Below are 14,511 nucleotides of genomic sequence, written 5' to 3'. Positions count from 1 at the left end.
CAATAGGAAGGCTACTCTACGTTGCACATTATGCTGCACATTCTGCACGTTTGACGTCTAGGCATATCTTCACAGTGGCGGTACGAACCCGCACAACCAACGTTCACTTTAGAGAAGATGTTCAAAGCGACCATCTTGCATTTTCAAACGCTTCGCCACTCGCTGGATCATACTTCGCTGGACCCTACGCAACACTGCATCCACCATTGCCGAAGCGGCATGCACACGAGCTATTAGGTCGTGTACATCCATGGAAGGAGTATTATAAACTTGTATTTTTAAGTGTCCCCAAAAATAAAAATCTGGTGGCTAAAGATCCAGGGAATATGGACGCCGGAAATTTGGACTTACACGACCGATCCATCTTCATGGAAAGGCCTCATTCAAATAGTCATGCAAATTCATTCCAAAGTGTGGCGGTGCACCATCATGCTATAAGCATAGCTGTTGCCGAGCGCCAGGCGGAACCTTTTCTAAAGCGTCAGGCGTAGTAGTGTAAAGAAACGCACGATATACGAGCGCGTTCAACTTCTTCGGCGATAGGTAAGGGAACAAAACCACTCATCTCACGATTTCAGCCCACAGGATTTTGCCAAAACGTGCCTGAAAACAACGTCCACAGGTGACGTGTGGTTGTGTTACAACCAACAATACCTTCACGAGCGAAGCTAAATTCCTCAGTCTGTCACGTTATTTATAAAATGGTCGTTATCTTCCTCTTGGTGTAAAAGCCATTCACAAAACTTGGCGAATTTGTCTTCTGGCCGTCGGTGTTGAGTTAACGTTTAATGATACGGATGCACTTTTTTATGGGGCAACAATTCAACAAACAGTCTTCGAGATATCTGGAACTGCCTTTCAATATCACGGGTACTTCACCGAGGTGATTAGTGAACGGTTTAAAGTGCTTCCTCTGTATTTCTTGGACGATCTCTGTGCATTACTTATGGACGATTACCAGCTTCCCGAAGGCGTTGCTCCAGACTACGACAAACATTCTTATTGGGATGGCGCCCTTGAGACTACCGCGCAGCATACGCACGAGCAGCAGCAGCAGCTTGGTTATCAGATGCACCCATCACCGAAATCAGCCAAAGCATATCCAAATATTCATCGTTAACAAGACCAGTTACGGTTGCACAGTGCGCACTTAGTTTAATCGATACCACTGTCATATGATAGGCTGTTGTCATGTGACAAAATGATGTCCTGCTTGTAAACGACGAGAACTAGGGAAAACTTAACTCTGTGTTCTGCCTTACGGCACGTCTTGTCATGGGGGAAGCCTCGTCACAGAGGTCCACCGCATGAGCGTCTAGGGAAGTGATTCAAGTGGTGGTTTCCCGTTGCCTTCCACTGGTGATGATGAAATGATAATGAGGACAACAATACCCAGTCCCTGCGTGGAGAACATCTCCGACCCAGACGGGAATCGAACCCAGGCCCCTTGGCGTGACAGACCACCGCGCTGACCACTCAGCTGTCTGGGGGGACTGAACTAGGGAACAGACGTCAAAAAAATAAAAAATAAACTTCATGAAGATTCGAGCCATAGCTCCATGTGTATGGTGGGGACGGGGTGGCGGGGGGGGGGGGGTGTTGTTTGATGTCGCCATAGTCTACTCGTTGATCTAGAACGATTGGTGCGGTAGTTTTGGGTGATACTCGTTCCTGTGTACATTCCGATGCACTGCACGGTGTGACAGTGTTGTCAGCTCCTAGTTTTCATACATGTGTTTTCAAAATCCAGCAGATATGATTTTACTAGATGATCTCTTGTCTTGAATCTGGATCAGGAATAGCACGCCGACCTCCAAGTTATTTTTAGTCATCATTTATATCAATGATCTGGCACTATGTTTTATACATAATGAGAATAATTCTCAAATGACACGTGTTTTTGTGAAAGGGGACAGTGAATAAGGTTGTCTGTAACAGCAGCACATACCTTTCAAAAACAGATTAACACTTAACTGGAACAACGTGTAATGACATAGGACGCTTTTAAAAATTAGCTTTTACAGTCTATGTGATCAAACAGCCAGTCATTTCATAGGACTGAGGTTAGTTAATAAGCTGTCTTGGAACAGACACGTTCAAGACGAGATTTCAGGCCGAAGTCGTATCTGGAGACACCCCAGACAGTGGTGGGATATCAACGTAACTGTCGCCCGCTAAAACGGCCCAACAGCCAGGACTGATGGTCTGGGGTGCCATTTCTCTTCATAGCAGGACTCCTTTGGTTGTCATCAAAGGCACCCTTACACCACAGCGGTATGTCGACGATACTCTACGCCCCATTTGGTTGCCCTTCATGGCAAACCATCCTGAGGTTACATGTAAGCAAGATAATGCCCGCCCACACACCACGAGAGTTTTTACTACTTGTCCTTGTGCTTCTCAAACCCTACCTTGGCTACAACATCGCCTGATCTCTCCACAATTGAGAACGTTTGGAGCATTATTGGTAGGGCCCACCAAACTTCTTGGGATTTTGGCAATCTAACGCCCCCGTTGGACAGAATATGGGACGATATCCCTGAGAGGACATCCAACAACTCTATCAATCAGTGCCAAGTCGAATAGCTGGAGACCATCATAAGTCTATGCCAGGCCCTCCGTTCTGTAATTCTAATTTATTTTGCAATCCTCTTCAAATGGTTCAAATGGCTCTAAGCACTTTGGGTCTTAACAGCTGAGGTCATCAGTCCCCTAGACTTGGAACTACTTAAACCTAACTAACCTAAGGACATCACACACATCCATGTCCGAGGCAGGATTCGAACCTGCGACCGTAGCAGCCGCGTGGCTCTGGACTGAAGTGCCTAGAATCGCTCGGCCATCGCGGCTGCCTGCAATCCTCTCTCTGATACAGCTTCTTGCAGCAGAAAAGCTATTTCTCTTTGTTTTTTGTAATTTTAAGCTTCGTAAATAGAAGGTCACTGAGTTGAAACAGTGTTCAGTAAAAATATTTATATGTGAGTCAGGGGCGAAATGCAATTGAGACATGTGGAGGCAACCAAAAATTTATCAATGCTTCAAGGTTTATGCGTCCATACTTAAATCAATAGCGTTGGTACTATTGTAGTCAAATACAAAAATATTTATTAAATCACACATTTATAATTTTGAGCTGGTAAAGTTGGTAAAAACATGTGCTTTGCATGGGTTATCCATAAAAGAAATGATTTGTTAACACTATGGCTATGGTAATGTATTATATGCTTCCAGGGAATAGCCTTTTACACTGAATTAGCTTATTCGACCTCTACTCTGCCTACCACAAAGCCAGAGCAACTATTAAATCAAGCTACCAGGAGAATGGTTTCAGACCGGCAGTGCGTGTCAGGACAGACCAGCTAGCACCACACTTTACTTTCACATTCAAAACGTCTGCCAGGATAAGCCAACACTTGGCAACACGTTAAACTGTTGGAGAACAGGATATATGGGATGGAATGTCCTACGTTGTGCTTCGATTATTAGCGCCACAAAGCTCGCTTGGGTTGCTCTCATACAGCATAGGCCGGTCGTTTACTTCACTTTCCCTAATTAAATGCGTTCTCATTTCACAGAACATGTTTATTTGGTGACAGGACAGGTCAGTGACCTCCCGATCGTTAGAAAAAGAGCAGATCGGGCCGAGCCATTCCACTTCACGACCCAACGCATTCCACCCTGGTCATCTTTCACTTTCTATGGAAGGTAGCAACGCAGAGAGCCAGTGTCTTCGTCTTCATTTAGTTTACAGCACATAATATATTTATCCTGGTATTACTCACATACCATATTCTTAAGACAAATGTTAATATTTGTCTCTCACAGTCTGTGGATAAGTAAATTGATTGTTCATCAAAGTACCGGCGGAAAGCTATAAAATTTTGGGGGAAGATACGGATTCAACACAAGAGCTGAGAAACGTCATACCAAATTTTGAATCTTCTCATCAACAATGAAGCAGCTTCAAAAATATGCTAGAACATCGCAGGTCGTTCATCAACAAAAAGAAATTTTTTTCAAAAAGTGGATCACATAGCACATGCAAATGCTTTGAAGATCATAATTATTGAAGAAAGTAGACAGTTTTTGATCGGTCGGTTAAAACGAGGGCCATAGGTGGTGCATGGAAACGATCAGCAGCTTTTTGAAGATGAGAGCTTCTGAGCGAATATAGGCAGCTATGAAGAACTGAGAGTGAAGTGAGTGTGAAATTGACCAATTAATAAGCTATATATTTATGCTCTTGCATTTAAATTGCACTCACAGATCCATCTGGAAAGAAGGTTGAACAATTCATTCAGAGCTGAAGATTTTACACATATTTCGTTCGCTTAACTCATTATGGAATATAGAAGGCAAAAGTTATCTCTGAAACCCTCGCTTAGTGGTATTTTCAGTCCTAATTTAAGGCCTTAATTTTCGACGCAATAGCAACAAATACATTTAGACGTGCATGTTTTGATTGGAAACTTTTTAGAAAAGACTTCTGGTATTTTCCTTGAACGTATGGTATGCATGAAAATATTTTCGTAATTGTCTTTGAGGAAAAGGGGAGATGTAGAAAAAGAGATAGGACAATATAAATCTTCAAAAAAATTTCAAAGCTCTAGGTTTGAAATAGATGTTAATGATTTCCAAACTGGACTTCAGCACGTCGATATGTCTCAAATCCTCAATTTTGTTCGAGATACAATGAGAGAAGTGCACCGCAGAGAGAATTATGTTGAAGTTTTAGGATGAACTGCAATCTGTCTAAGTGATATCTCAAGTCAATGAGAATAACCATTTGTTGCTTGGAAGTATTTATGTTCTGCAGTGTATACTTATAATTAGCTCAAGAAGAGAACGGTATTTGTGGTAAATGTATTTTCCATACCACTGTATGTCAAAGCAGGATTCGGTGCCTCTTCTGAAGCCAAAGCACATAGTTTGTTTCACTATTTTTTTCAGACAGCGTAAATACCAGGTTTTGAATATTTTCTAAAAAACGAAACAAATCGTGTATGATATATGTCTACTGTTATGTCGCAGTGGCCATCTTTGATCACGATTAGACCTCTCAATCAAAAATGAAAATCGTCAGTGAAATGAGCCGGGAGGCACAATCATCAAAGGAAAATATTAAAAGAACCTAAGTAAGAAGCGGTCAAATCCCAAAATGTACCTGTACTGCCACTGAACAGTTTCCTTTTAGTAAAATATGTAAACTTTTACCGAATTTCTTATGTGTGACACATTCTTTAAGGTATAACCTTCACAATGACACGAAGATGAAGTTTTCTACGATGTAAAAGGAATTTTACAAAGAATAAGAACTTTTTAAAGAAAACGTTATATTCTTCTCATATGTGATTCAGAAACATTGTCGATAGTAACATAATGGATTATATTATTAAAGCTAATACAACAATATTAATGTACAACTGAAAGTAATGAAGTTATTGATTATTAGTGGCTTCTGGACAATTCCTTTTTAAGGTAAAAATTAAATAAGATTCGAAGTGATTTATCTGTTTTCTCTTAATGTAGGGGCAATAGCTTTTAACGTAAAAATTAAATAAGATTTTAATTGATTTATCTGTTTCCTCTTAATGTAGAGTGTATAGGTACCATTTCCCCTTTTCATGTGGAGCCCAAATTAGACGCACTTTTTTGTGCAGTGACATCAAACTATTTCATTTATTTATTCAACATGATCATGTTAAGGTCTTCAGGGCCTCTCTTACGTCAGACCAGCGTTACACACATACAGATTTTTAAAATTACAATTAGTTAAGAAATGGCAACAATTTCAATATGGTAAACAGCAAGAAAATAGTTTTAATAGACTAAAAAAGATTTAAATACATCTAAAGAAAATGTGAATAACAGTATTGACTAAGAACTAATAAAGTTAATACTATCAGTACTACTAACAATGCTGCTTGAGCCGTGGCTAGCTCGTATTATGCGTTGGATTAAACCTTGGTTGCTATTCTGTGTTTAGTCTCCCGCGGTAATCGCGATTATGCTGTTATCCTCTCTTTCTGCGGGTGGCAGCAGCGGTGTGTATCGATATTCGCACCTTGGACTGTCTTTGGCCTGGCGCTTATAGTTTCCGGCTGGGCTGTGTGCGGGCAGCTGGCCGGTTGGCGTGGGGCACCGAGGAAACCTTCGTGGCACGGCACGTAGTTTGGCCGGGCCGCTGGCGGCCTCTATGCGGTGTCGGAGTGTGAGTTGCTGTTCTCATTGCTACGAGGTCCGTGGCTCACCGATTCTGGACATAAAAGTTGAGTTTTGACTGAATCTACCAGCAAGTCGCGACAGTTCACATTCTGTCGTTTGGAGTTCGTTGTCAGCTGTTGGGATATTCCCGCGAGCAACAACGTGTGTTGTCAAGTTGGCAAATTGTAGTCACACTCCGGCGGAGTTTAACTATACTTGGTTATTTGAAATAAAGTGCACCAGCGGAATCTTCTGCCTTGTGGCCGTTAACGTTCCGGTTACCTGCCCTGGCCGTTGACGTAAATTCAGGCAGTGTATTTTCCTCATCGTGTTGCCACTGTCCAGCACGGTGTATCGAGTGACAGCTCAATGTATAATTGGTTGTGGGCGCCAATACCTTCTACGTTGTTCCATTGAACTCCCTGTTGTGTGCTGGTCGGGTGAAGCGGAGATTAGATTGTCGGTGGGTCCGTTGACTGTCTGTCGGTTGGGTTCTCGTCGGACCGACAATGGTTGGGCCGACTGCCTGTCTCACCTAAGTGCGCGTTCGTGTTTGAATTCCAGGCTGACCCCCGGAACTTCTGAGCGCCCTTGCGTGTACTGCCTTTTCTTGTTTGTTCTTGTTGTTTGTACTTGTATGGCTTCTTGCCGATTTTTAGATTAAGGCTGTTTTGCCCTTAAGGCGTAAGATGATTTGGGCCTTCAGCCTAATTTAAGAACTGTTTTACGTATAGCCTTTGGCATTTTTAAAATTAATGTTATTGAGTCCTACGTGTTGGGCCTTCAGCCGATTCTGAATTTAAGTTGTTTGCTCTTAAACTGTCAGATTCCTTGGGCTTTCAGCCTATTAAGGAACTGTTTCAAGATAAGGCCTTGCCTTTTAAATTTCTGATTTTGGTTGACCTTTAAGTTATTGGCTTTTAGCCGTTTTTAAATTAAAGTGGTTTTGCTGTTAAGGCATGAGATTGTACGGCGCATTCTGCCGATAATTAAATTCCAAAACTAAAGATGTGTGTGTGTGTGTTTTTTAAAAACCATTTTTCTCGGTTCTTGTAATTTCTGATCAAATAAAAGGTTATATGTTCGAGTGTAACTGACAGCCGCTTATTTTGACCCCTTTCCACAACTTAAACTACCTGTCCTTTCCTGCGGGTTTAGCAGGGCGTCTCACCGCTGTTTCTGTTACTGGTGCTGTTGCTGATTATTTTGATGTGCCACAGGATGGCATTCTGCGCAGATGTGAAAAAAATTTTAAAGTTTTCCTAGCTGGTGACAGCGTCAGAACTGTAGCCAAGGCAGGCTACTATGCAATATGTACAATGGAATGCGAACAAGGAAGAACTTCCAGTATCGTACGTAGCATGGGCACACCAAAGAGTTAGTAGCCACACATCACCCGAGCTAGATGAGCAAAGCGTTGATGCAACAAGGTGATTTCTCGAGAAGGGGAGCACAACGTCGTTCTCTTGATCATGCACAGTGAAGCGCAATACCTAAGTCGTTTGCACGAGCGGGTTTACAGCACACAGATGCTGCAGAAATTACCAGACTGAAAGCTTGAAGAGATATAAAACACAGCAGTGCAGTGTCGAGTGCTGTCGGGTCCTGAAAACTAGGCTACATTTGGTAGTTTTTGCCAGACAACAATGTGACTGGATAGAGAGACATGCTCAAATGCTCTGACTTCCAAAGCCCAGTTCTAAGTTTTGCACATAAGCAGTCCCAGGATGGGACTTAGGACACACTATCAACAGCCCACCTACATGAATTCGATCTACGATACAACAACCAGCCCAGGTAGCTGTGGGCTGTTGCTGCTTCATCTTCGCCTCCTACCATCAGGGCCCCTGGAGGCCTAGCTGACGGTGCCTGGTGAGCTGCCGAATTACCATCAGCTTGGGGGAGCACAGTAACTGCCGCTCATCATCTGCTTCTACGAGCAGACACCACCGTCACTGGCCTTTCTCTCATTGAGAGGCTGTGACGTAGCTCTTCATGATCGTGGTCACCTCATATAGAGCTGATTGGGTCTTCCTGTGGGTCTGCCTACAACGTTAACGCCGAGAGCCCTCGTAAGCTACTACCCAAGCTGCTGGCCATTGGGACCATGCAGGCAACATCCACAGTGTGTCCACTCAGCAACCTTCTGTGACCTAACTGCCTGCTGTGTGTGCAGTGTCGTCACTGTGGAGGCTAAGACCACAAGGTGCACAGACATCAGTCTTGAAGTGAGCTTCGCCTGCTTACCTGGCTTCTGGCCACCTCAAACAAGACAACTGTGTATCCTTGAGCCAAGGTTGTGCATCCAGTTAACAGTATCTTGCTAGAACCTTCGGGCGGCCGAAGGATCCTCATTCCTGCACTCGGCACCATGCTCCTGCCAGCCATAGAGACCATGGCTCTGGCCCTTTATAATAATAATAGTGATAGTGACAAATAGGTAGATACATAATGTTTCCAGAATGAAATTTGACTCTGCAGTGGAGTATGTGCTGATATGAAACTTTGTGGCAGATTAAAACTGCAGACTCCCACCATCTGCGATTCCCTGGATCTTGCAGGCTGAGTGGTTTCCTCTGAAACAGGACAGGTGACAGCATCTGGCTCAGCGACAGTGTCAGCCACAGACAGCACCTGGAACATATTTGTGAGACAAACTGGGGAGGCCTTAGGTGCGGCCGCCCGGGAAGTCTTTCGCCACCTGCTTCGTCCCGGGGCGACCTCCCACTCAGCCACAGGTGAGGGGTCGGCCTCAGTGCGAGCAATAACTGAGCTGCAGTGGAAGGGCACCACTGTTGTCGGCCGGCCCTGGGGATCCAACGGACGTCCAGCACGTCAGATTCCTCCAATCGGTCCTCACTCTCTTCATCCCGCCGCTTCCTCTGCTGCCCCTTGCTCTCCCCTCCTTTTCCATCCTCTCTGACCTTTCCCTCGGCAGGTCCCACCTGGCAGTTTTATTCTTCGTCGTGTGTGCTCCAAGTGGGTTTTAAGTGTGTTGTTCTGGAGTGTTTTTAATCCTGTGGCCGACTTTTAACCTGTGCATGTCCAATTCAGTGTCTTCTCTGTGTTTTAAGAATCGCCAACTGTTTTTTTTAACTTTCTTGTGACTTTTTTAACTGCCCCCCATGAACGTCTCCATGTCAGTCTATTTTTACCTCCATTTTCTCCCATTACTGTGTTTTATGTTCCCCTTTTTTATCGCCTTATTTATGCAACATTTTATTCTTATTTTAGTTGTCATGTCACTCGGCTGAAGAGTGGCGGATTGTGCCGCTGACAGCCCTCCCCTGCCCATATGCGTGGAAAGCTGCCACCCCGGCAGCCCGGCTTGGATCTTCTCGCTGATCTCTGGATTAAGCTTGGTATATCGGAGAAGTCTCTGGCGGAGACTAGTAGGAAATTATTTCAGTTGTTTTCTATATTATTCTTGTATGCAGTTGTGATTCGAAGACGGATCACTGTTTTGTGTTGGTGTTATACTTGGAGAATTTGTTTTGGTTAATTGAACAGTCCAATAAATTGTTTTCGGACTTTGATCGTTAGTTTCTTCTGCGTACGCAGACATATCAATGGTGGTCACAAGAATGGCTCTTATTTTTACAGTTTTTCGCGCTCCACTATTTTTTCTGTACACTGGTTTACTTTGGTTAATTGTATGTTGCGAACAAATGACATTAATTATTGTTATACTGGAGCTGACTTCTTATTGAATGAACAGTTTTTTTACTGTAACTCGATAGAATGCACAACATATCCATCTCTGCTACAACAATCGAAAAAATGTCGTGAAATTATTTCTGTTACCAAAAATAATGAAATTACTTTACGCAATGCTTAAAGAACCTCAAACCTTGCAGTGGATTTTTCGTCAACATTAATTATTAATCAGTGCCACGGCTAACACTAGAGAGCAAGACTATCATTATTAACCAGGAAATAATTTTTCTATAACTTTTACCGGTCCATAATTTTTTCATAGCATGATTTCCTTTTGAAACACGAAAGTATTTTTACTTTGACACTGTTAAAGTTTACAATATTAGCAGCCCGCGTCCGCCTGTGAAACACAACGTAAAGTCTGCTGCTTTGTACTCTGATCTCGATCTATTGTAAGAAATAATTTTAACATCCCTTTTTACCTGACCGCTTATTGCGGTATGATTGCCGATAATATCAGTTTTGAATCTGCTGCGGTGGCAGCTCGTTCCGCCGTGTCGCAGCTCTGCACCACGAACACTACTTAAAAAACTGAAAATGTCTCAAATAAATGGGTTAAATACCAGGCAAGCTTTCTAATAATACCATACGAATTCTCATTAAATAAATATATTTAAAACTCGAATAATAACAAGTTGACACACCTTTCTTCACAATCAGCGCTTAATGGCGTCCAGCTTTCAATCTTGACAAAAGAAAGCTGCCTATGCGTTAAACATAGCGTCACAGGTTCCTCCTCTCTGCGTGACTCCAAGAAGACGACAACGACATTATTATACTTACACTACTATTTATACAATGGCTGATTGTCATGAAATCTTTGAGTTTTTCTATATTAATTCTTTTCTGTGGTGGTTTCAGAACTCGCCGACACAGACATTAATTGCATAGTTATCAAGCATGTTTTACGGGGAAACGTCATAAGTTGGACTTCTTATTTATGTTACTCCATTCTCATCTCCTAAAGCTCTTAGTTGGTGCAGTCTACCTAAATTTCTCTCCCTCAGAAAGCACTGTCTCAGAAAATATCACTTTTGTAAACCTATAAAGACATTATTTATCTGAAAATTCCTGGTAGATAAAAACTGTTTGCTGGACCAAGACTACACCTCTTGGTCCAGGGGTACACGAAGAGGCAGGAGACACATTGGGCAGGAGATGAAGAGGGAAGACAGGGCAGGAGGGAGTACAGAGACACTGAAAGGGGGCACAAGAGAGGGAGGGGAAGTAGGAGGGGGAAGCCGCTCAGGAGGAGGGAGGGGGAGGAGAGGGAGCCCTGAGGAGGAGGCAGGAAGATGGGGTTAGAGTTGGTAGGAAGGGTAGATGTCAGGGCGAAGCTCATCATCTGGGAGGGGCCCGATTTGAGACCGAGCGCCGGCCTTTATAGCACTTCGACAGATGAGTACCTCGGAACTATTTTCTGTCACGTGGTTTGACGTGTGAAAATAGTTCTGGGATCTGCAGCGACCTCTTCCTTATATTTATGTGGGCAGGTAGTGGCCCCTGGTGGCCGCTGCTGTCTTTGCTGTGTTGTTGTTGTTGTTGTGGCCTTCATCAATATTGCCTGTCGGTTGTGTAGTGCTTCGGTGTGCCTGTGAAGCGGGCAACCCGCGGCTCCAGGCTGTCAGTTTGGTTGCTGATACTCTAGGCGCCGTGATGTCTGGTGGAGAAGGCCACAGCAACCGTCACATGTTGTCACATCATCCTAGCCGCAAGCAAACTGTTAATATTACTATTACAGTAATTCTCTTGCATTCAAAGGCTCAGATATGTCCCCATTGATAAGATTCGGTGAGCGACTCGACTGGCTCGCTAGCGAGCATGTGGTGAAGGTGGGAGGGCAGCAATGGTTCAAATGGCTCTGAGAACTATGGGACTTAAGTGCTGTGGTCATCAGTCCCCTAGAACTTAGAACTACTTAAACCTAACTAACCTAAGGACATCACACACATCCATGCCCAAGGCAGGATTCGAACCTGCGACCGTAGCGGTCACGCGGTTCCAGACTGTAGCGCCTAGAATCGCACGGCCCCTCCGGGCGGCGGAGGACATCAGTGAGCGACTCACCCCTGGAGGCTGGTGCCAGCATGTGGAGGTGGACACTGGCGGCGCCCGCGTCGTGGCCCATGAGCGTGATGCGGTCGGCGGCGCCGCCGAAGGCCGGGCCGTGCGCGCGCACCCAGCGGAGCGCGAGCGCCTGGTCGCGCAGCCCCAGGTTGGCCAGCGTCTGGTCGTCGCCCGTGCACAGGAACCCTGCCGGCAGCGCGTACCCTCCTATCGAAACAAAGTGCCTGCTACCAGCAAATGAAAACTCTAACGACCAGAAACAGCGCTCAGTCCATAAATATCAGTAACGAGTCAGCTGAGATATTGTGAAATGTTCTCATTAGAAACTTCTTTTACCCCTTGCCTGCTTCCTCGCCTCGTGCCGTACCATTCTCTCTACTAGGATAGTGAACTGAGACTGATAGTATAGCCAACCATGTTCATCACCAGAAGCTACTCGACAGTGAGTGACGCAGAGATACACTAATAGCCATTAAAATTGTTACGCCACGAAGATGACGTGCTACAGACGCGAAATTTGACCGACAGGAAGAAGATGCTGTGATATGCAAATGATCAGCTTTTCAGAGCGTTCACGCAACGTGCTGACATGAGGAAAGTTTCCAACCGATTTCTCATACACAAACAGTAGTTGACCGGCGTTGCCTGGTGAAACTTTGTTGTGATGCCTCGTGTAAGGAGAAGAAATGCGTACCATCATGTTTTAGACTTAGATAAAGGTCGGATTGTAGCCTATCGCGATTGCGGTTTATCGTATCGTGACATTACTGCTCGCGTTGGTCGAGAGCCAATGACTGTTAGCAGAATACGGAATCGGTGGGTTCAGGATGTAAATACGGAACGCCGTGCTGCATCCCAACGGCCTCGTATCACTAGCAGTCGAGATGACAGGCATCTTACTGCATGGCTGTAACGGATCGTGCAGCCACGTCTCGATCCCTGAGTCAACAGTTCGACGACGTTTGCAGCAGCATTGACTATCACTCGGAGACCATGGCTGCGGTTACCCTTGACGCTGCATCACAGACAGGAGCGCCTGCGATGGTGTACTCGACGACGAATCTGCCCATGGCAGTGAAGTCGGCATAGTCCCACATCCATCTTGGTTCCTTCCTTATGGTGACTTATCCAAAGCATTTAATTGTGTGAACCATGACATTATGTTACAGAAATTACAATTCTATGGTATAAATGGAATAGCATATGAGTGGTTTAAGTCATACCTACAGAACAGGAAGTAAAAAGTTTCGTTGTATGGGTCAAGTGATTTAAATAAGTTTACCACTTCATCTAAAAGGGGTGAAATTACATTACGTGTTCCACAGGGTTCAATCATGGGTCCCCTTCTGTTCTTGATATATGTGAACGACCTCCCTTCCTATCTGAAAAAGGAAGCTGAACTGACAGTGTTTGCTGATCATACAGGCATCATTTTTAACCCAGTAAAAGAAACTCCAATTGAAAATGATAAAAAAAGGTCTTTGGAAAAGTCATTAATTGGTTTTGTGCAAATGGGCTTGCTCTAAACTTTGAAAAAACACAGTACATCCAATTTTCTGCTGCAAAAAGTACAGTCCCTTCCATAAATATACGTCAACAGAAGTCAGTAGACAGGGTAGAGCATACTAAGTTTTTGGATGTACATATAAATGAGAATCTCGGTTGTAAAATTCATATTTTGGATCTTCTAAAGCTACTACGTTCTGCAACTTTTGCAATCGGAATAACTGCCAGTTTTCAGGATATGGAAATTTGTAAGCTAACATACTTTGCATACTTTCACTCTCTGATGTCATACGGAATAATACTTTGGGGTAACTCAACATTTAGACAAAAAGTATTCACTGGGCAAAAGAAAGTATTTAGAATAATGTGTGGGATTCATAGTCGCACATCTTGTCGGCATCTTTTTAAAAGATTGGGAATTCTTACAACAGCCTCATACTACATTTACTCACTAATGAAATTTGTTCTCAACAACATGGACCAGTTTAAAAACAACAGTGACATTCATGATTATAATACCAAAAAAAAGGAAGACTTACACTATCCTTTACTCAACCTATCTTTGGCACAGAAAGGGGACCGAGCGAGGTGGCGCAGTGGTTAGACACTGGACTCGCATTCGGGAGGACGACGGTTCATTCCCGCGTCCGGCCATCCTGATTTAGGTTTTCCGTCATTTCCCTAAATCGCTCCAGGCAAATTCCGGGATGGTTCCTTTCAAAGGGCACGGCCGACTTCCTTCCCCGTCCTTCCCTAATCCGAAGAGACTGATGACCTCGCTGTTTGGTCTCCTTACCCAAAACCAACAAACCAACCAGAAAGGGGTAAAATATGCCGCTAAAAATTTTTCGACAAATTACCAGATGAAATAAAATGTCTGACAGACAGCAGTAATAGCGTCAAAAATAAATTGAAATTATATCTCCTTGACAACTCCTCCTATATCATAGATGAATTCTTGAATAGAAATAAATAAATCTATGAAAATAGTATATACATTTTGAGCTATTTAAGGGA

At 43.8% G+C, this 14,511-nt stretch overlaps 1 protein-coding gene across 1 annotated transcript in view; it reads right to left on the bottom strand.

The window, feature by feature from the left end:
- Positions 1 to 14,511, bottom strand: part of LOC124775909 (juvenile hormone esterase-like) — a 124,309-nt gene that overhangs the window by 66,804 nt on the left and 42,994 nt on the right. Inside the window, exon 4 of the mRNA XM_047250745.1 lies at positions 11,989 to 12,234. Within this exon, the coding sequence (XP_047106701.1) occupies positions 11,989 to 12,234 (246 nt within the window). The remainder of the gene's footprint in view (positions 1 to 11,988; positions 12,235 to 14,511) is intronic.

The sequence above is a fragment of the Schistocerca piceifrons genome, chromosome 2, assembly GCF_021461385.2.
Source record: "Schistocerca piceifrons isolate TAMUIC-IGC-003096 chromosome 2, iqSchPice1.1, whole genome shotgun sequence".
Taxonomy (NCBI): Eukaryota; Metazoa; Arthropoda; class Insecta; order Orthoptera; family Acrididae; genus Schistocerca; species Schistocerca piceifrons.
The sequence above is the reverse complement of the archived record's forward strand: the minus strand, read 5'-3'. Positions and strand labels throughout refer to the sequence as shown.